Source organism: Neovison vison, chromosome 6 (assembly GCF_020171115.1).
Source record: "Neovison vison isolate M4711 chromosome 6, ASM_NN_V1, whole genome shotgun sequence".
NCBI classification, from domain to species: domain Eukaryota; kingdom Metazoa; phylum Chordata; class Mammalia; order Carnivora; family Mustelidae; genus Neogale; species Neogale vison.
The window spans coordinates 221,849,179-221,873,577 of record NC_058096.1 but is presented as its reverse complement, the minus strand read 5'-3'; the positions used below and the strand labels follow the sequence as shown (position 1 = coordinate 221,873,577).

The 24,399-nt window shown below is 61.3% G+C and overlaps 3 protein-coding genes and 1 pseudogene across 3 annotated transcripts; 2 read left to right on the top strand and 2 right to left on the bottom strand.

Moving 5' to 3' along the window:
• Positions 1-42: 42 nt before the first annotated feature.
• Positions 43-3,499, top strand: MRPL54 (mitochondrial ribosomal protein L54). The gene is made up of 3 exons (XM_044254563.1): positions 43-637; positions 1,262-1,427; positions 2,038-3,499. The coding sequence occupies exons 1-3, from the start codon at positions 520-522 to the stop codon at positions 2,168-2,170; spliced, it is 417 nt and encodes a 138-aa protein (XP_044110498.1). The 5' UTR covers positions 43-519; the 3' UTR covers positions 2,171-3,499.
• A 944-nt stretch (positions 3,500-4,443) lies between these two features.
• Positions 4,444-5,713, bottom strand: RAX2 (retina and anterior neural fold homeobox 2). The gene is made up of 2 exons (XM_044255456.1): positions 5,498-5,713; positions 4,444-4,782 (listed from the first exon to the last, which is right to left on the bottom strand). The coding sequence occupies exons 1-2, from the start codon at positions 5,711-5,713 to the stop codon at positions 4,444-4,446; spliced, it is 555 nt and encodes a 184-aa protein (XP_044111391.1).
• A 3,448-nt stretch (positions 5,714-9,161) lies between these two features.
• Positions 9,162-15,629, bottom strand: MATK (megakaryocyte-associated tyrosine kinase). Its single transcript, XM_044255455.1, has 13 exons — positions 15,474-15,629; positions 14,676-14,735; positions 14,218-14,331; positions 13,987-14,102; positions 13,664-13,883; positions 12,998-13,091; positions 11,654-11,719; positions 10,820-10,919; positions 10,646-10,730; positions 10,484-10,557; positions 10,185-10,380; positions 9,703-9,789; positions 9,162-9,609 (listed from the first exon to the last, which is right to left on the bottom strand). Exons 1-13 carry the CDS (start codon positions 15,612-15,614, stop codon positions 9,370-9,372), a joined length of 1,593 nt encoding a protein of 530 aa, XP_044111390.1. The 5' UTR covers positions 15,615-15,629; the 3' UTR covers positions 9,162-9,369.
• A 2,281-nt stretch (positions 15,630-17,910) lies between these two features.
• On the top strand, positions 17,911-17,995 carry LOC122910937 (annotated as a pseudogene).
• The last annotated feature ends 6,404 nt before the right edge of the window (positions 17,996-24,399 follow it).

Here is a 24,399-nt window from a genome sequence, read left to right as displayed (position 1 = left end):
GTGAGAGGCGGACTCTTTCGACCCCAGAGACACCGGAAGCAGCGCACGGACCCTATTGTAGACGGACTTCCGGTTTCGCTCCCAGTTGGGAGGCAGAGGGTACGTCCCGGTATAACTTTCCGTCCCTGAAGCTGAAGCTAATAATAGTACCTACCTCCTACTTGTGAGGACTAAAGGAGATCGCGCTGGGAACGGATTTGGCAAAAGGTCTGAAATATAATGAGTCTTAGGTATTAGGTCCTTTTAGGCTTTCAGTAATGGCCCGTTAAATAGAATCGGGAATGTATAAAGCGTGACCTTAAAGTGATAACGGAAGAAGGGCAATAGGTAAATGAAATACTTTTTGAAAGTCCCCTCTTAACAGTAACAGGGTATCTATAAAAGATTAAAGAAGGCACCGTGGACGCCCGACTGGAATACTACATTTCCCAGAAATCTGTAGGAGCCTACAACTCCCAAGCACCCCTTGGCCGCTGTCGTCTCCCGGAAAAGTGCACGTGCCGGCAGTCAGCATACGTCATGGCGGCCAGACGCCTCTTTGGGGCTACGTGGACCTGGACCGGCTGGCGGACCCGGGAGCTCCCGGTGCCTGCCGAGCCTGGAAGACTCCTTATACGGGGCTATGCCAAGAGACCGGGTGAGCTGGGTTGAGAGGGACCCAGAGGAGAGAAGTTTGGGACACTGGGGAAATAGTGCGCAGGCGCTGGATTGGGGGGGGGGCTTCCTAGAATCATTGCGCAAGCGCAAAGAGGCAAGCGCTGTGCACAGGCGCAGTATAAGATCCCTGGGAGGGGATTGCTCTCAACTGCGCAGGTGCGGGGTGTTTTTCTTGCTTGGGGGCTGGGGTTGTCATGAACTTGGGTCCCAGTCCTGTTTGTGGCCTTAACGGCACTGTGTGATCTTGAGCAAATCGCCACTAGAAGTTGGAGGACGACTGGGGCCCATCTGAGCATTAGGCGCTTGAAACAAAGGCAAAACCTCCCGGGTATGGCCTGGCCTGCCCTGTTGGGAGGAGGGAGCTGACGAGGGGTAGGGGCTTCAGGACGCGTGCCACCCCTTCTCTGTGAGAGGAACAGAGCTGGAGAGCAGTGATCGGTCGCTCCAAGCGTCAGTGTTCGATGCAGGCCATGTCCCACTTAAAATCGTCTTGGGTGCAGCAGACGGTCTAGTCGGGGTGGGGGGCACCCGCGGTAGGAGGGGCAGAAGGGAAGGCCGGCCTCCCGCGGCCGCAGCTGGCAGAAATGACTCTCCCACCCCGCAGTCATGAAGGGGGGCAAAGGCGGCAAAGGCGGTGTGGCCAGTGAAGCCCTGAAGGACCCAGACGTGTGCACAGACCCTGTCCGACTCACCACCCATGCCATGGGTGTCAACATCTACAAGGAGGGTCAGGACGTGGTCCTGAAGCCAGACTCAGAGTACCCTGAGTGGTGAGTGAGCCAGGCTGGAGAGCCCAGAGAGCGCGTGAGGGGGGAAAGAGGGTCTGGCTGATCAAATCTGAAGTTTCCGTGGGGCCTCCCTGGGGGAGGGAGGCAGGACTCAAGACCCCAGTGGGTGGAAGGAGCTTTAAAGGTGGAGGGTATAGTCAGTGTAAAGGCCCTGGGGCAGGACTGCACCCAGTTTGTTAGACCAGCAGGAAGTGAAGGCGGAGCATAGAGGGAGATGAGGCGGGGAGGTGATGGATCTCGGTCCTTGCAGGGCCCCGGGGGATGCAGGGAAGACTTTGCTCTTGGTCCTAGGACCAGTAGCAGGACATAGAAGCCATTGATTGTGCTGATTCTTAAAGATTAGGGACAGTTCAGAAATTTTGAGTGAATGGGTGGGGAGGTGTTCCCCGCAGACAGTACAGACAGTGACCAGGAGGCAGAAGACTCAGGGCATCCCCAGCTCGGGGTGGGGAGGTCATGCCCCGGGAGGTCACCACCACCACCATGTGGCTGGGCTGCAGGGCCCAGGCTGCTGCCACCTCTGCCCACGGCGCCCCAGGTCGGGGGCCCTCTGGGGCTGTGCCTTGCCTGATTCCTGCCCATGCTACGGCAGGCTGTTCCAGATGAACGTGGGCCCCCCCAAGAAGCTGGAGGAGCTGGACCCCGAGACTCGGGAGTACTGGCGGCTGCTGCGGAAACACAACATCTGGCGTCACAACCGCCTGAGCAAGAACCGGAAGTTCTAGCGGGCCAGTGGCCAGCCGGCCGGAGTGCTGGGACCTCGCCAGGCCCCGGAGGAGGACCCCGCGGCACGCCTCGGCTTCTCCACCTGGCCTCCACGGGAGACTTTATCTTCCTGGAGAAAACGGGGTTTTCTGAGGACCGAGGAGCCCCCTGAGCTGGTGCCCATTTGGTCCCCACAGCAAGGCTGGATCAGGGCGCTGTCTAGGGCGGGTGGGCAGGGTGGCAGGCCCGGGGGCCAGGGGGTGAAGGGGTGCCTCAGGCCTGCGGCTCCAGGGGGAGGCTTTTCTAGACAAGCCTCTCATTTGTAGGGGACTCAACGCTGTTCCCAACTCTGCGGCCGTGGGAGAGAGACGGACACGTCTGGGGCGGGCTCTCCCTTCGGATGTGCGGGGCTCGGGGGCTCCGGTATCCTGATGGCCCGCTCCCTCTGGCTCTGGGTCCTTGTCGCCCCGGTGGGTAGTTCCTGGACGGGGGTAGCTCCAGGACTCCTGGCTGACACCCCGTTCCTGGTTTGGCAGGCCCAGCCAGAGGGACGGGACTTCTCCTTCCTACTAAGGTCACGTGTTCTCTGCACTGGCCATTTGAGCCCCGGGACCTAGGTCTACCCACCGTCTTCCTGTCACCCCACTCGTACCCGGGGCTCAACCTCTCCCGCGCCCACCCCACCAGGAAGTGCATCGGGAGTCTTGCATTGAGCCCAGGAACCTGACCCACAGCCCGAGTGAGAACCAGCTCCCGGCGGCCCCACTTCTGTCCTGCCTGACTAGGGGCAGGGCCTCCAGGGCCGGGTCGGAGAGGGTGTGTGATTGCAGGGGTGGAGTGGCGCGCTGCGGGTACCACCTGGGGGGCTGGACCAGGGCCCTCCAGGCCCCTCTGTGCTGCCTTGTTTAGCGGGGTGGGCAGGGCTGGGGGCTAATTCTGACTCCTCCCAGGAAACCCGGAGCCCTCATCCGCTTAGGAGGACCGCGCCAAGCGGATTACCTGCCCTCCCTGGTGGCCCGTCCAGAGCAGGTCCCAGCCCTCCTGCCCGGGGAGCTCCAGGACTCTCAGGGTAGAAACTGTTGTAATGGCCACAAGGCCTGACCAGACCTGCCTCCTGTCCCCTCCCTGCCCGCGCCTCGCTCATTGATCAGCCCCAGGGACCTCCTGGTGGTTCCTCCCCCTCACTGGGCCCAGTCCTGCCCCAGGGCGTTTGGACGTGCCATTCCCTCTGCCTGGGTGGCTCTTCCCGCAGGTGTCCCCATGGCTCACTCTTTTTACCTCCTCCAGTTCTCCGATGTCCCCTCCAAGAGGCCCACGACCGCCCTGTTAAACTTCAGTCCTGCCCCACACTCGATTGCCTCTTGTCTTGCTTTCCCTCAGCACTTACAGCCAGCGGGCGCTTGGCGTACGTGTGTTTATTCGGGTGTGCTGCTCGGCTCCGGCGGGGCTCCGCCAGGGCAGGGGTTTATCCGTTCGCCAGCGTGTCTGCACTGCATGGCCGGCGGGTGGATGGGGGGTGGGCGGATGGTGGGCGGATGGTGGGCGGTTGGACGGGTGAGCGGCCCAGCTGCTACAACATAAAGAACACGCGGCCATGGGACTCACGTACAGATGCCAAGTGAGCTGAGCAGAGCTGAGCAGACCAGCTCGAACCCCAGCGGGTATGTGCTGGCGTGAGGACCCAGCAGTGAGCCTGTGGTCCCTTCACAGACCGAGCTCAGACAGGGTGCTGGTCGCCGGCAGCTTCTGCCCTTGAGCCCCTCCCCTCCGTCCTGACCCCGGCTCCCGCGTCCGATGGGGAGGTCCCCTGTCGTGCGGACGCTAGGCTGGTCCCAAGCCTGGTCACACCCTGTTCCTTGCCCTCCGTGGCCTCCTTGTCCTGGGGTCCATCTGAGTTCTGGGAAGGCTGGTCGGCAAGCCTGGCCTCTCTGGGCCTCGGTTTCCTCGCCCACAAAGCAGCCGTGTGAGGGGTGAAGCGAGGGGCCCCGGTGGGCGCACGGAGTGAAAGCGGGGGTTTCTCTGCGGGCAGGAGGCCCAAGGGCTGGGGCTCAGCTGTGAAGGACGAACGCGGGCAGGGGACGTGGGTGCAGGAGTGTAGCTCGCGATGGCCTCGCTGTCCCAGAGCCTCACCGTGCACCCCACGCCAGTCTGGCAGACGGGGAGACCGAGGCCTGGGGTCAGGCCATCTTGTTCCTGAGACGGTGCCCGTCTCCCTGCAGGGCCGGCTGGGGATGGGGGCTCCAGCGTGGGTGGCCATGGACAGGTGGAGAAGAGAGGGCTGGGTGGGCCCCACTCAGGCTGGGGGCCAAGCCCTGTCCAGAACCTGTGCGTGCTCCTTGGCCAGCAGCCGCAAGGATGCCTCCTCCAGGGGGAAGCCCTCCGTGAAGGCTGGACCAAAGGCATGGGGCCCAAAGGGTGACTGCAGCCCCGGGCCTGGGCCCAGGAGGCGCGGGAGGCCTGGAACGGCTGGGGGCCCGGGGCCCAGCCAGGGCTCCAGGGGCAGTGGCATGGCTGGGGGGCGGGCAAATGGCAGTCCTGGGGCCTCGGGGAGCCTTGGGGCTGCCACAGCCCCGGATCCTGACTCCAGACGCTCCTGGCGGCGCCACTTAGCCCGGCGGTTCTGGAACCACACCTGGAGATAGCGAGAGGGGTGCTCCCAGTTGGGGACCCGAGAGGAGGAGCCAGCCCTCTCTTCCCCGCCCCGCTGTGTCCTTCGGGGCTCCCAGCTCTGCAGGGTTCTGCCTGCCGTCTGGCCTGACTCCCACCTGCAGTGCCAACATGCCGTTACCTGTCTCGAAGGGTCCCCCAAGCTCCCACCAAATCAGCCCCAAGTCTTCCGAAGCGAAGCCCTCGCCACTCCGCCGAGCCCCTCAGGCTCCGCAGCCTCTCTAGGCCCCGGGCACCGGGTCCAAGCCGCTCAGCTTGGCAGCGGACGCCCTTCACGACGAGCTCGCTCTCGGCCGCGCTCGGCCTCCGCGGCCACCGGCTCTGCACCAGCCGGAAGTGCCCCCCGTGCAACGTGTCCCACAGCTCAGCGCGCACTCCTGGATGCCTAGAGATCACCGGTTCTCCTTTCTTTCTTTCTAGTTTAACGTAATCTCTACACCCGGTGTGGGGCTCGAACTCACAACCTTGGGATCAGGAGTCACGTGCTCTAGCAGCCGAGCCAGCCAGGCACCCCGGCCTTTTCTCCTTTCTAACTGGAAAACTCCTACTCAAACGCTAAGGTCCCAGTCCCACTTCCCCTCCTCTGGGAAGCCTTCCCAGCTTCGAGAGCTCACGCCTACACACCGGGAGGGTCGCAGCGCGGCTCTGGCCCCGCCCCCCGGGCCCGTGGCCGCCCTCACCTGCACGCGCACCTCGGGCAGGTGCACCTTGGCCGCCAGCTCCTCGCGGCTGTAAACGTCTGGGTAGTGGGAGGCCTCGAAGGCCCTCTCCAGCTGGTGCAGCTGGTACGTGGTGAAGGTCGTGCGGTTCCTCCGGTGCTTCTTCTTGGGGGCCTCCTCGCCCGGGCCCGGCCCCCCACCCTCCGCCGCCGGCCCCTCGCCGGGGCTCAGGAACATGGCTTCTCCTCGCCCCACCTGGCCGGGCGGCAGCAGGACGGAAGGCGGTGAGACAGCAGCAGGGACTGCCGGCCGGGGAGGGCAGGGGAGCCCCCGGCATCCGCTGGGCCTGGGGGGAGATGCACCTTCCTTCCGCCTCCCCGCCCCCCTGGCCCTCAGGATGCTCTTGCAGTCCGTCCGTCCGTCTCCTCTCCGTGCGTCTGTCCTTCCACCTCTAGTCCCACCTTCCCCGCTCGAGCCTTCCCCGATGGCCTCCATCGACCTACAGCTCAGCTTTGGTGGGTCTGTCTCTCCATCCCTCTGTGTGCCTGGGACCTCCAAGAAGGCAGGAGGCTGGGAGGCTGCCCCCACTGTCCCTCCGTCCCGGGGTGGGGCCTCTCTGGACCTCCAGCTGCCACTGCGCCCACCTGCCCTGTACTCACCGCCCCCAGCAGCCCCGCGACGGCCCCAGTATCCACGCAGCTCTGGCCCCAGCGGGCCCAGCACCCCGTCTGCTGCTGGCCTGGCCCTGCCCGATGGGGCGGGGAGCGGGCTGGGGTCCAGCGAGGGGAAGATTAGCGCGAGGTGATTAATTGAGGCGGCCCCTCCCGCCCGGGCACTGGCTGCTCTGAGCTGCAGAGGGCGGGCACGGGGGAGGAAGGCTGGTGTGGGGGGGGGCTGGCCACGGGCCTGGGTCCACTTCCCCTCACAGGACACCAGCAAGGGCCTCCCCTTCTCGGGGCCTCAGTTTCCCTAGCTGTAGAAGGGTGACACCAGGACTTACCTGATGGGGCTCTCATGGGGCAAGGAGGGAAGCCAAGTCGAGAGCATTGCACGGCGACTGGCACACAGCAGGCGCTCCATGTCCGCCGCTACTATGTTCATCAGCTGGGGCCGCAGAAATTTCCTCTCAGACTCACAGGTGGTGACGGGGGCGGGGGAAGCCAAGGTCCCGACAGGGGAAGGCCGTTCCAGTTGGCTCCCCCAGACGCCGAGCTGGCCAGGGAGTAGGGGGCATTTGCGCTGGGTTTTGAGGAATGAATAGAAGTTCACTCTTCATTCATTCAGTGAATGCTACTGAGCACTTACTGTATCCTGGGTACTGTTCATAGCAGTGAACAGAACGCATCTTGGCGCTGACATGCCAGTAGAGGAGACAGACAATCCGCAAAGAAGACAGAGCATGTCAGGTGCTTCCAAGGCCAGTGAGAAAACCCCAGCAGGGGAGGGAGGGGGAACCGGGGGGAGGGTTGCTCTTTTAGAGAAAGTCAGCAGAATTGGGGGGGTGGAGGCCAAAGCTGAGATGCGAGACACAGCTCTGCATGAAGGGGAGGCCACCAGGGAACCACGGAACGTTGTGGAGCAGGGCGGGAGGCATTCGGATGGACGCATCTATTGTGGGCAGACGGGAGAGGCTGGGAGACAGCTAGAGGCCCGGTCAGGGCAAGGGCTCTCAGGACGGACATGGGGGACAGGGGACAGAGGAACAATCCTCCGGGAGAAAGCTGGGGAACAGGGAGGCACTGGTGATACCCAGGCCCCCATTTTGGGGACAGGGGATGACAAGATTGTCCCAGAGGCAGTGGCCCAAGAGCCAGAGCAGGTCCTAGGGGAAGGCCCTGAGGCCGGCTTGCCCAACCGTCCCCCGCCCACCCAAAGAGCCTGGTGCCCAAGAGGAGGGGAATCTGGGGCTGGGGGGCTAAGGTGAGGCCAAGAAAGTGTCTGATGGGTTCAGAGACATGGAGGACAGGAGGGAGACTGTCTCTGCGGAGGGAGGCAGGAGGCCCAGGCCCGGGTACGGACCAGGAAGCAATGCGAGGAAGACAGGGCCCCTGCCTGGGTGTTGGCTCTGTAGGGAGAGGGGCGCAGGAAGGAGAGACAGGCTTGTGGGCACCCCGTGAACGGGGCGCCAGGCCCCCCGAGGAGTGGGTCCACCTGCGCGCACTAACGGCCTTGGATGAGGAACCAGCTGTGGCTCCTGCTGAGGGCCAGGAAGGGGCGTCGGGCCTCCGCGCCCAGCAGTGGGGGAGGTCGGGCAGGGGGCCCCAGCCTCCCTCAGCCCAGGCGGGAGGCGTGGTTGGTGCTTCCCAAGGCTCCCCGGGGCCCTGTGAGCCCAGCTGCCCTGTCTGAAGCCCTGAGGTGGGCTCCAGGCTCTGGAGCCGGGGGCACGAGGCCTGCAGTAGGGGGCGGGGGCGGGGGGTCCCTAAGTCTGTAATTGCTTCATTACTAAGGAGCTGCTCTGTTCTCAGGCCCCAATTAGCTAATTGGCCCCGGGTGGGTTAAGAGGCTGCAAGAGGGATCTGGGCCTTAGGCGCTGTGGCTTTGGTGGCTTAGCGGCGCGGGCTGAAGGCGCAGACGCTGCGTCAGCTTAGAGGACAGGATTAGGGGCGGGGCGGGGCGGGGTGGGGCGGGGCCACGCGACCCCTCCAGCTGGATTGGGTGGTCAGGCCACGCTCAGCCCCACTGGCCTCCCTTCCTTGTTTCTCCCCCAGGAAGAATCCCGAAGCCCCTTCAGGTGCAGGTGGGGAAACTGAGGCCAGTGGGTGAGGAAGGCTTCTGGGGGGCACCACAGGCGTTCAGTGTGACCTTGTGAAAGTCCCCGAGCCTCAGCTGGAGGTGGACCAGCCAAAGGGGGAAGGTGTGCCGTGGTCTGGCGATCCCTCCCCAGCCCTAGCTTCGGGGGTTTCTGGGGTGAGAACCACCCCAGCCTGGCCAGAGACCCCTCGAGGCATCCTAGAAGTTTCGCTGGATGGAAACACCAGTTGAGCTGGGGGTGACGGTCAGTCACAGCAGTAACTGAGCCTGTGCGCGCAGAGCCCTTGGCTGGTGTGAGCCTTCAGATCCCCACTGCCTCCCCAAAAAGATGCCTGCTCATAGAGGGGCTGCTGGAGCCAGGCTGGGGGACCCCCTCCCCCGCTCACCAGATGCACTAACATGTAGCATTAATGTCCCCCTCATCCTGGAAATGCTCTCAGGTCGGATGGTTGGTCACCACAGGTCAGGGCCACAAGGCTCAGAACCTGGGGGTCCAAGCCCATGTCCCAAATTCTGTGTGGGGTGTGGACACAGGGGCAGGGCCACACTTGGCAGTCAGTCTCCCCCGGAGTCACTGGTCTGGGAGCACCACAGGGTGAGACCCTCCCGGGCTCCCGCTTGCCCACCCTGAGGGGCAAGGGCTGAGGCAGAGGTGGTGGAGGCATCACCCCAATACGGTGGCCGTGGGGGTACCACAGCAGGAATCATGGTCCTAAGTAGGTCCGCAGGGGTGGTCGTGATACGGGCCTGGGGGGTCTCCATGCTCCATCCCTGGAGACCTGTGTCCCTGCGGTGGCTGCAAGATCCCGGCTGGGCAGGGCCCTCAGTGGGTAGACACCGGGCAAGCGGAAGGCCCCGGGCTGAGCGATGGTGGCAGGGGGGTCCCATGGGGTGCAGGACTCCAAGGGCCGCAGAGAGACTCAGACACAGGCTGTCCTTGGAAAGCAGTCTTTATGGAGGGCTGACCCCTCGCCTCCCCGGTCCGCAGTGCCCACGGGCTGCCTGGAGTCCCCTGTGGGTGCCTGTCCCTGCTGCGAGCCAGACGGGCCGCTCACCGGTCCTGACCCTCTTCAGGCCTGGCCGTGCCCCCACCCCATGCCCTTCACTCTCTCCTCTGGGGCCCGAGGCCCCAATGGGCAGCGTCAGGGCTCCTGGCCTCGGGGCAAGGGACCACTGTCCGCATCCTGGCCCCCCACTGGGGCCGAGGCGCCCGCGCTGCGCAGTTCCCGGGCCAGCTTCTCTGCCAGTTTCCGGAAGGGCGGCCGGCGGGCAGGCTCAGCCTCCCAGCAGCTGCCCATGAGGGCATGGATGGGGCCCGGACAGCCCTCGGGGGGCTCCATGCGGTACCCCTTCTCCACGGCCTCAGACACCTCCTTCAGCGACTGTGGGCAGAGGGCACAATGGCGTGGCTGGGGTCAGGGCCCCAGTCGTCAGACCCACAAGGAGCCCAGAGCCTCCCCTCAGGCCCCACTCACCATCTTGGGGTACGGAGCCCGGCCGTATGAGAACACCTCCCACAGAAGCACCCCGAAACTCCAGACATCCGACTTGCTGGAGAACTTCTGTGGGGCCCAGGATCAGGGTGAGGAGGGGCCCCGGCTTCCTCCAGGAAGTCCTCCTGGGCTCACCCTCACTCTTTGGTCTCCTCCCAACAGACTCCCTCTGAGCCTCCCTGAGCCAAATGGCACTCAGACCCAGTGCAGGGAGGGGTCCTTGGTATTCTCGGGCCCAGGACAGAGCCTGTCTGTTTCAGAAATGGGGAAACCCGGGCCCAGAGGGGTTCACACAAGGGAGAGGCCAAATGTAAGTTAAAAGGGGATGACCGTGGGTCAAGTGCTCACTGGGGTGGCAGAGCCATTCCCTTAAGAGAGGTCCAGAGGAAATGAGAGCTGTGCCCAGGGTCACAGAGCAGGGACACCAGGGCTTTGAGGGTCCCAGGGGCGGTGGGGGGGCTCACCCCGTGTTTGAGAGCCTCCGGCGCCGTCCACTTGACGGGCAGCCGGCTTGCGTCCAGCCCCTTCCGCTCAGCTTTGGCCAGGCCGAAGTCGCTGACCTTGGCCACCAGGTCCTCGGAAATGAGGATGTTGCGGGCGGCAAGGTCTCGGTGCACCAGCTTCTTGCTCTCCAGGTACTCCATGCCCTCGGCCACGTGCCTGGGGAGGGGGCGGAGCCCGAGGCGGGGGTGGCTCCGAGCCTCAGTGTCCCCTTGACCTTGGAGGCCCCCCCACCCCACCCTGCCCCGGGAGCCCCACTCACAAGGAAAACTGGAGGAGCTGGGGGGTGCTCACGAGGGCCCGGCCCCGTGTGCGCAGAAAGTTCACCAGGTTGCCCTGCGGGGGAGGGAGATGGGCCTGGGGGGCTCGAGGCTGCTCGGCGGCCCCCCCCAGGCCCCGAGGGCACCTCAGGCCTCACCCCCACCTTGCTCACGTGCTCCATGACGATGTAGAGCCCCTGGTGCAGGATAACGCCCAGCAGACGCACCAGGTTCTTATGCTGCATCTTCCTGGGGGGGCCGGCAGGTGGGCGTGAGGGCTCGGCCCAGTCCCCGCCCGCACTACGCCCCGCCCCCGCCCCGCCCCGCCCCCGCCTCACGTCATCACTGCCGTCTCGTCCAGGAAGGCCTGGGCGGTCACGTCACACTTGATATTCTTCACGGCCACCTTCTGGCCCAGGTACTCGCCCTGCAGGACCGCTGTGGGGAGAAGGGGCGTAGGAATGCCCGCCTACCCCGACCCCCACGCGCCCCAACACCGCTGCGGGGCCCCGGGCCCCGAAACCCTTCATGCCCACAAGCTGATCGGAGACAGGCACGAAGCATTTGCCGCTTGGGGGCCAAATCCTATCCTGTCAGAGGGCACCCCGCTTCTGCCAGGACCCCAAGTTCAGGGACGCCTGGGCGGCTCAGTCGGTTAGGGCCCCTAAGTTCTGGTGGTTTTTAGTGTTTTAAATGTTTGGGGGAAAAAATCGAAAGAAGAATACTACTTTGCAACAAAGGAAAATTACACGGCGCTCCCGTGTCAGGCCGCAAATAAAGTTTTATTGGTACACGGCCCTGCCCGTTCATCTACCTGTGTCTGCGTCTGCTTCCCTGCCGCAAAGGCGGAGCTGAACACGGACTCAGACTGTCTGGCCCAAAACGCCCGGAATAGGTGCACTCGGGCCCTTTACAGAGAAGGGAAGCCGACCCCTGACCTCAGTAAGCCCCAGAGCTTTCCAGGGGAACAGCTCCCAGGAGGGGCGTCCAAGCACAGGGCCTGGAGGGGTGAAGGCATCACGCACCACCGCGGAGCACCTCCTGGAGTTGACCTCAGCCCCTCACAGAGCAGATGCTAACCGGGGGAAGAATTACTTCACCCCCCAGTGATTCCTAAACCTGAACACGCCCCCCCCTCCCCCCTTCAGCCTCTGACCGAGGCCTCCACTTACCTCCAAACTCACCCTCTCCAATCCGTGCGCCCAGCGTCAAATGCTGCAGGTTCAGTAACCAGCCAGCTGTGGGGGGGGAGGGGAGAGGGGGTCACGGGGGAATGGGCCCCACCTGGCGAGAAGCCGGGTGGGGTCCCCGGCTGTGTTCCAGCCAGGGCACACATACAGCTGCTCCTAGCAACGGCCTGAGACCCCCCCCACTCCCAGCCCTGTAGTCAAGTGCTGGAAAGCAGAGCCTGTCTGCCCCAGGAAAGGGGTTATGGGGGGGGGACCCCAGGCTTGCTCTCCAGGAACGCCCCATCAGGTCCAGGGGGCGATGTTGACAAACCCTTTAGGGCTGCCCTTCTTACTTCTACCTGAACACTGTGTCCCTCCAAATATCCAGAGGCTCTTCCCTTTAAAATCCTGTACCTCTGGCCACCCAGGATACACACCAAAAAATACAAGAGACACGGGGACCAGTAAAGCTTCTGGAATCTTCTGGCAACGTTTCCAGAATCTTCTAGAATCTTCCATTGCTCTAAAGGGCAACGTTTCCAGAATATTCTAGAATCTTCCAGTGCTCTAAAGTGCTTTAAAGGGTCTGGGGTCCAGCCTCCCTGACTCCCTGTCTCAAACATGCCTGTGTTCTCCCGTCCTCTCTCCTCTAGTAGGTTCTTTGGTCCCCTTCCCCTTCCTCCCCAAAGCCCCCCCTCCAAATCACGAGCTCTTAGTCATGGCCAAGGACAGGGACACCAGCCTCCCCTTGAGGCCATCCCCGAATCATCCAGATTTCCCTGGGAGAGACAGACACCATCATCAGGTTCAGGAGTGGCCTTGGGAGGGGGCATTGCTCGGGGCCTTGAGCATCGAAGATCTCATTATTGGGGGGTAGGGGAGCACTTCAGGTGGAGGGAACAGAAAGCACGATAGCAGAGAGGCCAGAGAGGAAAACCAGGAGGCAAGCAAAGAGGAAGGGTTTGTAGATGAACGGAGAAAGATGGTTCAGCCACAAGGGAAGGTTCTGGAAGGCAGGAGAGCCACGTGGGTGGACTTTCATGGAAGAAAGTCACTTCTGGGGGCCCAGAGGCAGGGGTCCCATGGAAGAGGTGGTCTGGTGGGACGGTCTGAGGCCAGGCTGGGGCTGGGGTTCAGGTCTTTGGCCCAGGCGACCGGGCGGATGATGGGGACACAGAAGCAGCAGCAGGGGTGGGAATTCGCTCCTTGTGGGCTGGTGGGCGTCTGTGGGTGCCCCTGCCTGACCTGAGGGCTGCCCCAGGTCTTTCGCTCACAGTGCCGGCACAGCAACACGCTCATGCAACGTGGCCTTGGCCGTGGGCCCCCTGGGGAGGGGGAGGGCCCTACCTTTGGCCAGCTCCTCCTCTGCCGACTTGGTGCCCTGCTTCCTCTTGGGTTTCACTAGCTTCGTGCAGATGGCCCCCTTGTCCTTGCTGTAGTGCTGCGGGGTGGGGTTGGGGCAGAGGCAGCAGTGAGCCTGGCCCCCCTCCACTGGGGGTGGTAGTGCGGGGGGGGGGGGGGGTGTTGGCAGGGAACTCCTGCCTTCTGTGCCCTCCCCAGCGGGGGCTCTCTGAGTGGGGCGGGCAGGAGCCAGGGAGAACGGCTTCGCTTCCCACCCGGGGAGTTGGACTGGTTTCCATGGGAACGGAAAGGATCCAAGCTAGGAAACAGGAGGATCCTGGGGAAGGTGGGGCGGTGGTCTGTGGCTTAGTGTCGACAGGGAGGTTCCTAGGGGGTGCCCAGAGGAAGCACCCCAGATCCTCCCTAGAGGTGGACCCGGAGACCCAGACCAGCTGCAGGGCTGGTAGTCTGCGGGGAACAGCCGCTCCTTCCCGCACTGGGACTGAGCAGGCAGCTTTGGGTGTCCCGGGCCCAGCAGTTGCCGGAATCGGGCGGAGGGGGTTGCGGGGTGCGGGTCCCTCCGGCTCCACGGTGCAGACCATGGGGCTCTGGGGCAGGGCGAAGGGGCGGGGTCCCGGGGCCGGAAGGGGGCGGGGCCTGCGGCAGCCACACCTCCACCATGTCCATGAGGTTGCAGAAGCACACGGCCTCGTCGATGGTCAGGTGACCGTCGCGGTGCAGCACGCGGTAGTGGATGACGTCGCGGCCGAAGCTGACGCACAGCACGTAGTCGCCGGGGTGCCGCGCGGACTCGCGCACCAGGAACAGCCCGTCCTCGGGCGGCTGCAGCTGCTGCACGGCCTCGTGGCCCGAGATCTTCCCGTGGAACCACCTGCGGCCGGGCCGGAGGGCACGCTGGGGCCAGGCCGCCCCAGCCCTCCTGCCGCCCATCCCGGGCCGTCCCCAGACCCACCCTGGGCCATCCGCAGACTCACGGCATGAGACTGAGCTTGGGGTCGGCTGATAGGGCCTCTCGCTCCCGCAGCGCCCCCGCCGCCAGCAGGCCCTCCTGCCCGCTGGCGTGGTGCTTGGCACGGTACCAGCTCTTGCTCTGCAGGGAGGGAGCCAGGAGTCGGGGCTGGGGGCATGGGGGCACGGGGGGGGGGGCGGGTCCCGGCAGAGACCCACCCCACCGCCCGCGCCCAGGCCCTCCAGTCACCACTCACCTCGCAGGCCTCCAGGATGGTGACCACGTCGCCCTTGTGGAAGGCCAGCTCTCCCGGCTTGGGGCGCGTGTGCTCACACTTGGTGATGCATTGGGTGCCTGGGGCCCAGCGCCTCTGAGAGGTGGGGGAAGGGGTGGGGGAGGGACAAAGGGGCATGAAGGAGAGGCCCAGGGAGAGAAAGAAGTAGAAATTGGGCAAAAGACAGCCCGGCAGAGACAGAATCCAGAGGGAGCAGCCAGGGCAGGAATCTCACTCAAACACCCCGGGTCCCAAACCAGAAGGTCAGGAAGAAAAGGTGACAGAAAGGTCGCATCAGGTGACAGTGAAAAAGTGTGCAGCACTGGCTGAAGGGGCCTGAGTCCCAGAGAAGAGCCCCCCGACATGGGAATGAGGTCCCGCGGCTGTGGGCCTGGTGGAGCATGGCCCCGGACCCCAGCGCCTGGGTTGGGGGTACTCACCGTTGGCATCCTGGCTAAGACGAACGCGGGATGCCAGGCACGGAGGAAGCGGGGGCTCACCTGGGGGCGGGCAGAGAGTAGCTGGAGAGCCCCAATCTGAGGCAGACTGGGGCCCAGGGCCATTACTAACTAACCACTTCCTGCCCAGGCCAGGGGGAGGCAAGGGTGGGAGGGCATCCCCATTGGGGGCTCCAGGTAGTGGCTCCCCAAAGCCTCTCTGGGGAGGTGGTCTTTACCCACAGGAGTTCCTTATCAGCCATGGAACATCAGCAAGGAAACCATAGAGTCCGGCCCCTCCATTGTCCCGAAAGGGCAACGGGGCCACAAGGTGGGCCCAGAGTGAGTGGCCATGGGGGGGGGAGGGGAGAAGTGCCTGCTGGCTCAGGCCCCAGTGGCCACACAGTGGGTGGGGACCGTGGTGCCACCTAATTGAGCTTGGCTCTTCCTCTTTTCTGATAAGTGGGCAGGGGCAGGGCAAGGAAACAGAAGGTGATTCAAGGTCATTCCCAAGTATCTCTGAACCTAGGGTGGGGCCGGGAGGGGTGGGGGAGGGGGCATGCAGCCCTACTGGGCTCCTCCGGCCATCCGCAGAAACTCTCTGATGCCCCCCAGTCCCAACACCAACCTAGGACAGACAAGCGGTCTCTTACTGCTGCTGCAGAAGGGGCTTGTCCACCCCCTTCCTCCTCCTTGGACCCTAACTACAGCCGGTGGCTGGGCAGTGGGGACGGTGGAGGGGGATAAGCCTCTGACCCTCCAGTATTACCCCCATAAACCCCCAGCCCCAAGTGTACTCACACGCATACTGATCCATGTACACACGAGCACACACAGAAACACATGGGGCTTGGACACAGGTGGACACAGGGACCCACAGGCACGCGGGTATGCAAGCAAAAGCACGTTCACCTGGAGACAGGTGTGCACACTTCTACACATGTGTACACACGGGCAGACTCTCAGACATCCAGAAATGTGTGTACCTGTCCCCCACCCCCCAGCGCACACAGAGACCCACACTTGAACACCTGGGCACGGAGCCGCGGGGCGCCGGCCACTGGGCCACCCCCGCACGCAGAGCTACACGCAGGGCCGCGCACACGCATCTCGGCCACACGCGAACATCCCTCCACGTGGACGCGCGCATACACACACCCGGGAGCTTGCAGACGCGCACACTCGCGCCCAGAAAAACACCCCCACCCTGCGCCCGATCGCCTCTAACCACCCGCTACCCCAGCCGCGTACCCGCCGCGCACGCCGGACGCGCACTCTCGCGCTCACACCGGCCTCTCCACCGCACGCCCGGGACGCCCCCGGAGCCCTCGGGGTTCCCCCTGACACCCCGCCACTGCCCCGCAGTCTCTCCCCTCACCCCCACCTCCCCTCCACCCCCCAGCCACCGCGCTCACCTGTTCAGGGGGCGCCCCCGGGCCGCGCCCCGCGCCCACACCCAGGAGGGCCCCCGCGCGCTGGCTGCGCACCCCGAGGCAGCCCTGGCTGCACAACTTGGAACAAGTTGCTCCGTTTCCTCATTTTGGGGTGGGGGGAGGAGGGCTGGGGGAGCGGGGGAGCGGGAGGCGCCGCGGCCCAGGAGGCCCCCGCAGGTCCTAGCGCCGGCCGCACTGCGGTCTGCTCCGCGCGCCGCCGCCGCCGCCACCGCCGCCGCCGGCCCCTCCCCTCCCCGCCCCGCCTCTGAGGCCCCCGGCGCGGCCCGCCCTACCCGGGCGGGGGCCCGGGGCTGTCGCCGGCTCCACGCCGCTCCCTGGCACCGTGCCGCGGGGCGCGTACCCCGTCCACCCTGGGAAACAGGGGCCTTGGAAAGCGGAGCGGGTGCAGCGCACAGGGCGGAGGAGTTGCGGGGAATAGGGAGAGTGAGTTGCCCGTCTGGGGCGATAAGCAAGCCGCAGAGCCCACACTATGCCTCGGACCCTTCGGACTTCGATATGCCCTTCTCATCCACCTCCTCGGCCAAGAAGGTTGTTGGTGCTGGCGTCTGGCGCGGAGCGATTGCTCAAGATTGTCACTGGTCATCGGTGTGTTAGGGTCACCGGCAACATTAGGGGGACCTGAGGAACCGGAGGCCTCCTGCTGGAGCCTGCCCGGGGTCAGCCCCGCTCTGCCCGGGGTTCTAGGGCCGGCGGCGCGGGCTTCGACCGCAGACGACGGTTTGATGAGCATTTGCTGGACGCCGGACGGGCCCCAGGGCACGCAGCCCAGCGAACGCTCCGCCGCTGCCGGCCGAGTCTGTTGGACAAGGGCGGCTCTCGTCAGGAGGCGGGTGAGGGCCCAGGACGCCCAGGGAGCCTGAGTCCCGTTCAATCTTCTGTCAGCCCAAAAGACTAAGTGTCCGGCTCCAAGGCATCATGTGACTTCTCAGAACAGAGGCCCAGTTGCAGAATTGCAAAACATCCCTATTATGGAACATTCTAGAACGAAAACTAGGAAATTGTATGTATTGAGGTTCTAGACTCCACAGTTGTTGAAACCCACCATCAACACCACTGTATGACTCAACCCAAAGGGCACGTCCCATCCTCTCTGTCCTCTCCTGTTCTACGGAAGAGAATAAGCCCACAGGGAAAGTTCCAGAAGGGGACCCTCCCAGGAGCTCCCATTCTCCCCAGCGAGGGTGGTGGGCGGGAGGAGAGGGAGGGAAGACCTCTTTCCTTTGAGGTGGTGGAAGTCACCGTAGGGGCTGATGGCAACTGGGAGGATGTCCCAGCAGATTTCTAGTAAGCAGGGTTCCCGGGCTGGGCTGTGGGAGAGTCCCAGTATGGCCACGCCTCCGAGCTGTGGGCCTTGCTGTGGACCCAGGGCTGAGGGACTCTGCAGCCGGCATTCAGTTGGGTCAGAGGCCACCATATATGGCAAACCGTCATCACTTGCCTGAAATAGAAACATCAAAGTGGCCACAGGAAATCCAGTAACACCAGTAGTTTCAGACCAGAGGCTGCAGACAGAGGTCCTATGATGGAGGCCTGCCTGCTCTGCTCAGCAAGGACACGAGCCTTATGTGTAAGACCCTGGGAAGGCCCCAGCACCCGGAGAGACGTTCTCCTTGATGCAGTCGGGGAGACAGGGAGAGGGTTGAAAGGGGCTGGTTTGCCTCCCCCTGTGAATTCATACTTAGTGTCTGAGTCATACCTAAGGTTTCCCCAGGACCACAGAGATCCTTGTCCCACGCTCTGCAAGGCCCTACCCGAGGAGGAGGGATCAGAGGACTCCCAGGTGCAGCTTTGCGCAGTGGCAGTATCGTAGCCAATGGGGTTTATCCGAGGCGCGATTATTGCTAATTGAAAAGAGGAATCACAGGTGCAGAGAATGGAAAGCGACAGACGTCAGCTCCAGGTTCCCAAATCTCCAAGGGTTAACCTGGGGTGCGGGGGGCCGACACTCCTCAGCATATGGGCACGGGGCCCGGAGCTGCTCCTGCCTCTGGGGACATAGGTTTGCGTTCTTGGTGTGTTTGGGTCAGAGCTACAGTAGGGGGTGAACTTCCCACTCCTGAAAGCATTCAAGAATTGGCCCCTTGCGGGGCACCTGCGTGGCTCAGCAGGTTAAGCCTCTGCCTTTGGCTCGGGTCATGATCTCAGGGTCCTGGGATCGAGCCCCGCATGGGGGGGGGTCTCTGCTCAGCGGGGAGCCTGCTTCCCCCTCTCTCTCAGCCTGCCTCTCTGCCTGCTTGTGATCTCTCTGTGTCAAATAAATAAATACAATCTTAAATAATAATTTAAGTGATAGCAATATCTGTGATTCTTTGTAAACTCATTACATAAAAATCTAATGAATATCATCACTTAAAAAAAATGAAAAGCATTGGCCACTGGGAATCTCAAAGACTAAATGGGTATTGCAGATCCCAGAGGTGGTAACCCCCGTTTCTCCTCCTCCTCCTCCCAGGAGTTATGGACAAGCCCCTTCCTTCGACCAGCCTGAAGCCAGCTGGTAGCCACACCATCAGACAGGACTCCAGGAGGACCCAGTCCCGGGCTCCTCAGCCTCCAGACTTCTACCCTGTCGACTTGACTCCAGAAATTCTCTGATGCCCCAGGCCACCCGCCTGGTGCAGGCTGGGAACCCAGAAGGCCCTCCCTGCTTCCCCAGCTGCCTCCGCTTTTTCTCCCTGCGACCACTCACCTTCCCCTGCGTGGCTAAGGGTGAAAATGTGACCGAGGCCCTCCCCAGCTCTAAATCCTTCCATAGCTCCCTGCGGCCTGAAATGCTCGGTCCGGCGCCCCGAGCTCTTCCGGTTCGGCTGCCAGCTTCCCCGGCCTCGTCTCCTTCTGCTCCCACAAAGCACGCCACGGTCTGGCAACTCTCCGCTGCAGGAGTGTGCGTGCTTTGGGGCCGGCTGTCCCTTCTGCCGGGAAGGCCCTCCCACCTTGTCCAGAGGGCATCTCCAGCGCCCGTGCGCACCACGTTTACGGGGCCTTCTCGGGGGGCCCCCCACCTTTCCCAGAGCCAGACCCTGCTTCCACGCCCCACAGAGATGCCTCGCTGGAGACACCAGCTCTCCTGTGTCTGTGTGAGGGCTGTGGACCGGGTCTGGGGGACCGAGCCCATCAGCCTGCCTGGGAAGGAGGCCAGGCCCAGTGATGGGGGAAACAAAGGCAGAAGAAAAATCATCACATTTCCTTACTACCTATAGCCCCTTGACAAGTCCTTGAAAGAGGCAGAGTGACATTCCTCTAGGGACTCAATGGCCTTGATGTTGACACTTGGCCAAGGGCAAAAGTCAATCCTAGCCCAACCCCCAGGACCCTATAAGCCTACTCTAACATACAAAAATTCTTTTGGAAACTTCTTTTATCTCTACCCCCCAAGATATAGGCTGGCAAGCATCCCCCAAGACCGACCGATATACATTGGAAGGTTTTCGTGACTCAGGATTTACTAAATGGTAATAAACAACCCTCCCCACAATAGCTACACCCTCAGGATCCCGGAGCCTCGTTTCCAAAATACCTGGGAGGCTTACACTATCCCTGACCCCTTCCCAACTTGAAAGAATATAATGGGTCCCTCCTCACAGCCCCAGGGTGGCTCTTTCTGCCCTGGGGTCCTGTCCCAGGGCTTTAATAAAACCACCTTTTTGCACCAATGACGTCTCAAGAACTCCTTCCTGGCCTAGGCTTCAAACCTAAACACCCCCCCCCCCCCCCCGCCTCAACAAGAAGCAGGAACAGAATCCTGCAGGAAGAATTAAAACCCTCGCATGCAGCCCTGCCTCGAGTTCACACTATGACTAGGGCTGGAAGCCACTCGTTGCTTTCTGGCTGCTTCCGAAGGGGGTTCTGCCACTCGTAAGCAAAAAGATTCCTAATACTGAAAATGGGTCCACATGTGGGAGAATGAAATAAACAGACTAAGATGGATTCATGAGTCAGATTAGGGCACCCTGAACCCAGCTAGGAAGTGGGATCTCCTGGGCGTCCCCTTCCAAGAGCCGACAAACCTGCTTTCCCTCCACGGGGTCTGCCGGTGCCATTTTCCATCCCGTGCAACAGAAGAACCCAGAGGGACCCCCCTCCTCTCCCTCCTGAACGCCAGTCAGTCCTTGTTTATTCATATCTCACTGCTCTTCCCATCCTACCTTTCTCTAGGTTGGCCATTCCGGTGTGTAGAACACTCCCTTCTCCTAACTCCGGGTAGTCTGGTGGGAGCCAATCCTCTCGTTTTAGGATTAGAGCGGCTGAGTTCCCGAGAGGCAAAGCAGCTAGTCTGTAGTCCCACAGCTGGCTGGGGCTGTTGATCAGGCGTGTGGACTGACTCAACGCAGGCAAAGAACAGAGGGAGTGGTGTAACAACGCACTTCACATATCAGACAGTAGGATTGGCTGCACAGGGACGGAAGACCCCAAGTGCTAGAGGCTTGAATTAGATAGAAATTAATCTCTGAGGGATGCACTCCTGGGCAGTGTCAGGAACCAAGGCTCCTGACGTCTTGCGGCTCTGCCTTTCTCAGCACAGGAACTTTCGTCTCTTGAGCTAGGATGGCTGCTCAAGCTCCAGCCCTCCCATCTGCATTCCAGCCAATGGGAAGCAGGAAGCTGGGAGAAGAGTCCCTTTAAGGACTCTTCCTGGAAGATGCATGTGACATCTTTGCTTCATTTCATTGGGTAGAATTTAGCTACATGGCCAAATTTAGTAGCAGGGGAAGCTGGGAAATGTAGTCTTTACAGCAGGGGTCAAGGAAGCGTCCTCAAAGCTCCCAGGCCTGTTCCTACCTCAGGGCCTTTGCATCAGTTGTGCCTTCTGCTTGGGATACTTCCCCAGACCTACCCAATATCCCAGCACCCTAGAATATTTCAACCTGCTGACACTTCCTATCCCCTGCCCCTGTAGCTCTGGAGAGCTACGATGGTCTAACAGACTACATGTTTTACTTCTTTTTCTCATTTACTGGCTGCGTCCTCGCTAGAACATCAGCTCTCCAGGGGTGGGGATTTGGGACCGTGTCATTCATTGCTGTGGCCTTCGTTCCTGGCACACAGGAGATGCTCGGAACATATTTTTTAAGCCAGTGAATATTGGGGAAGGGTGGGGTAATGAGCAGTGACTGGCATGTGTGAAGGGAAAGAAACACTGTCATTGTACCCATTTCACAGATGTGAAAACTGAGGCTCAGAGAGTTCTGTGGCTCCTCCCACCCCAGGACACAGGAAGTGGCAAGCTTCAGTTTTAACCTGGGTCTGTCAGGCTCCACAGCCCACACGCTGCCCAGCAAGATGTTGCGTACATATGACAGACCCCCAAGGAGTTTTCTAGAGAGCGGATGAGGCAGGCCAGTGGCAGCCAGATGTGGGAACAGCTGAGCTGCTGGGCCCCCAGCGGATCTTCTGCTGGAGCACATGGCCTGATCAGACTGCCCCAATTAGAACACCTTTAAATTTAGCTTTCTCCTCCCTGCCAGGGACTTGGGGATTCGGTGGAGGAGCATTCCGCTCTTTCGAGGAAAATCGCTGCATCGCTCATTCTGCAACTGGAGACATGGTCTGATGGGCCCTTCTCCACTCACCGGCTCCCCCAAGAGACCCTTACTGACCACCCATCACGACCCCCCGCCATCTGAGCCCACACCACTGCCTGCGACCCTGTCTTACTCATTCCTGTGGATTGCCCTCCGGACTGGCGTTGGCCCCCTTGACAAAACATATGTTCCATGAGCAAGGGCAAGGACAGTCTCTGACTTGGTCAGTCATTTGTCTCTGGAGCCTGGCACATAGCAGAGTCTCATGTAAACTGTTTGCAGCAGATCAATAAACACTACAGAACACTTTTGTTTTCTAGGACTGGTTTTGTTATTTTCCTGAAGTTAGTAATTGCCTTTGTTTTGTGTGTCTCTGTCACTCTCTTTCCTTCAGGCTTTTCAACGGAATGAACTTCTCCACTCGGGGCCAGCTGCAGCCCGGCTGTACCCCCGGCCCTTCACTGTTTCAGCACTTGGGGGTTCCTAGGGGGTTGCTCCTGTTTCTGGGGCCCAGATCTCGCTGTTTCTTGGTTTGTGCCCTCGTTTTGGGAATGTGCACCTCTAGGCATTGCCAGAGAAGGTATTTTTCCCTCCACTCTCCCGTGTGACTGGTGCTCTGGCTGAGGACACTGTGCTGGTGGTGGCTTCCCCTTGTCTTGTGTCTTCCAGCTTCCAGCCTTGGGCAGTTGAACAACCCGAAGCTATCCTGTTTCCTCATTGTCTGCTTGTCACATTGTTCCCCTCTCTTTGGACACTTGTAGAATATCCTTCACCACATCCTGCACTTTCAAAGTGTGGTTCTGGTGTGGGTTTTGTTTTTTTTTGTTTGTTTTTCCTGTTACCTTTTGTGCTGGGCAGCTAGTGGGCTTTGTCATGTCTTCCATGCCTAGCAAACTTTCTCAAATGATGTCCCTGGTGATTTCTTCCACTTTGGAGTCTGTCCTCTGTCATATATTGGGCTTCCCGCCTTTTTTCTTTTGTCTTCTCGTTCTCCTTTTTCTTCCAAGCCTGCCAACATTTCCATTTTGACTATCAGGTTTTTAACTTCCAAGGGCTTTTTCTAGTTCTTTGAATGTTCTTTTTCCTTCCTTCTTTCTTTTTTAAAAGTCATCTCCACACCCAACGTGGGGTTTGAACTCACCTCCCCGAGATCAAGAGTCACACGGCCCTCCGACTGAGCCAGCTGGGCACCCCTGGAATGTTCTTTTTTCGAAATCCAAATGTAGAGCTGTTTCCCGTCCACTGTGTCTTCTACAAGCTCTCCAAGGACACCCTGCAGAAGGGTTCTCTCCAGCTGCTTCCTTCTGTTCTGTCTCCTTCCTCCAACAAGTTACTCTTTTCTCCTCTTTTTGTGTGTTAGTCTCTCACTAGCTAGAATTTATGAGGCACGTGCTGCAAAGGTGGTAGGAGACCCCCTGCCCTTAGGGTGGCTTCACTCTGGGTTGAGTATGGGACACTGGTCTCGGGAGTCCCAAACACCAGCAACAACTGCTCTGAAAGCTGAAGGGGTCACTGTTCCAATGCGCGACTTCCATCTCGATCGCCGGTTTCCACCTTTCCACCTGTCCTCCCCCACACCTGCGTCCCAGAGGCGGAAGCTTTCTGGGCAGCAAGTGTGCAAAACGGCATCTCACTACTGAGCCCTCCCCCAGCTCTGCAAGGCTGGTACTGCTGGTTTTGATTAAGCCTTACAGAGGCTCGGGAGGCGAAGTGAGCTGTCCTGACCCCCGCCCCCCAACCCACAGCTCACATGTTCAAGGACCACATTGTCACTGGAGTCACCCTCATGCAGGAAGTGACAGCTTCTGGTTCTTTGGGTCCTCCCAGGGAAGGCACCGAGTGCTTGCGGACTGGCCACAGAACACGCATCCACACTCTCGCGGGTAGATCTGCGGAAGCCACGTGAATGGCGTGACAGATGTTCCGTAATCACGTGTTGCGTAATCGAGAAGACGGGAGAACAGCTGTGGGACGGGAAGACATCACAGAAGGAGACCAAACCGTTACACTTCGGTCCATGCGAAGGAAGATATTTTGGAAATGAGAACGCACAGTCCCGGCTTGGGGGCGGAGAACAGGGCTCCTTCATTTAACCAGAGGGAGACCGGCAATGCTCTGGGGGAACGTAATGCTGCCCCCGGGAGTTTCAGATGCCTTCACGCGCTCGTGCCCTTAGATCGAGAAGTTCCATTTTGGGATATCTATGGGAGAGACAGAATCCCAACTGTACAAGAACGTGTTTATAATCTGACAACAGTCTAAGTGTCCACCAGTAGGGGGTGGCTAAGATTCGGGTACCGTCCTTTTATGGAATACTACACATCTGTCAAAAATTACATCTCTTCCAGGACATCCGGGTGGCTCTGTCGGTGAAGCGTCTGCCTCGGGCTCAGGCCATGATCCCAGGGTCCTGGGACCAAGTCCCGCATCAGGCTCCCTGCTCAGCAGGAAGCTGCTTCCCCTCTGCTCCTCCTGCTCCTGCTTCCTTTCCATCGCTCTCTCTCAAATAAATAAAATCTTTTTAAAAAATTACATCCCAACATAGTAGCCAAAAAAGTACAAACAACCGAAAGGTCCGTCAGCCAACGAGGGGCTGACAAGATGTGGCCGCCACACACGGAATATCAGCTGCGGACAGGAGCGAGGCCCCCATGCGCTGCCCTGGGGACGGACCCCGAGCCCACGACGCGCAGGGAGGGAACCAGACACAGATGGCCACACGGGGTGGGAGTCCACGGTGCGACGCGCCCA

Bases quoted from the DNA above. Each gene is read 5' to 3' on its own strand.
- MRPL54 (XM_044254563.1), top strand. From the start codon at position 520: ATGGCGGCCAGACGCCTCTTTGGGGCTACGTGGACCTGGACCGGCTGG. The intron at 638-1,261 runs GTGAGCTGGGTT...CCCACCCCGCAG, and splicing joins GGGCTATGCCAAGAGACCGG to TCATGAAGGGGGGCAAAGGC. The intron at 1,428-2,037 runs GTGAGTGAGCCA...ATGCTACGGCAG, and splicing joins GACTCAGAGTACCCTGAGTG to GCTGTTCCAGATGAACGTGG.
- MATK (XM_044255455.1), bottom strand. From the start codon at position 15,614: ATGTGTAGAAGTGTGCACACCTGTCTCCAGGTGAACGTGCTTTTGCTT. The intron at 14,103-14,217 runs GTGAGTGGTGAC...CCCTCCCTGCAG, and splicing joins CCATCCTGGAGGCCTGCGAG to AGCAAGAGCTGGTACCGTGC. The intron at 13,884-13,986 runs GTGAGTCTGCGG...GCCCGGCCGCAG, and splicing joins CCCAAGCTCAGTCTCATGCC to GTGGTTCCACGGGAAGATCT.
- RAX2 (XM_044255456.1), bottom strand. From the start codon at position 5,713: ATGTTCCTGAGCCCCGGCGAGGGGCCGGCGGCGGAGGGTGGGGGGCCG. The intron at 4,783-5,497 runs GTGAGGGCGGCC...CGCTATCTCCAG, and splicing joins TGCCCGAGGTGCGCGTGCAG to GTGTGGTTCCAGAACCGCCG.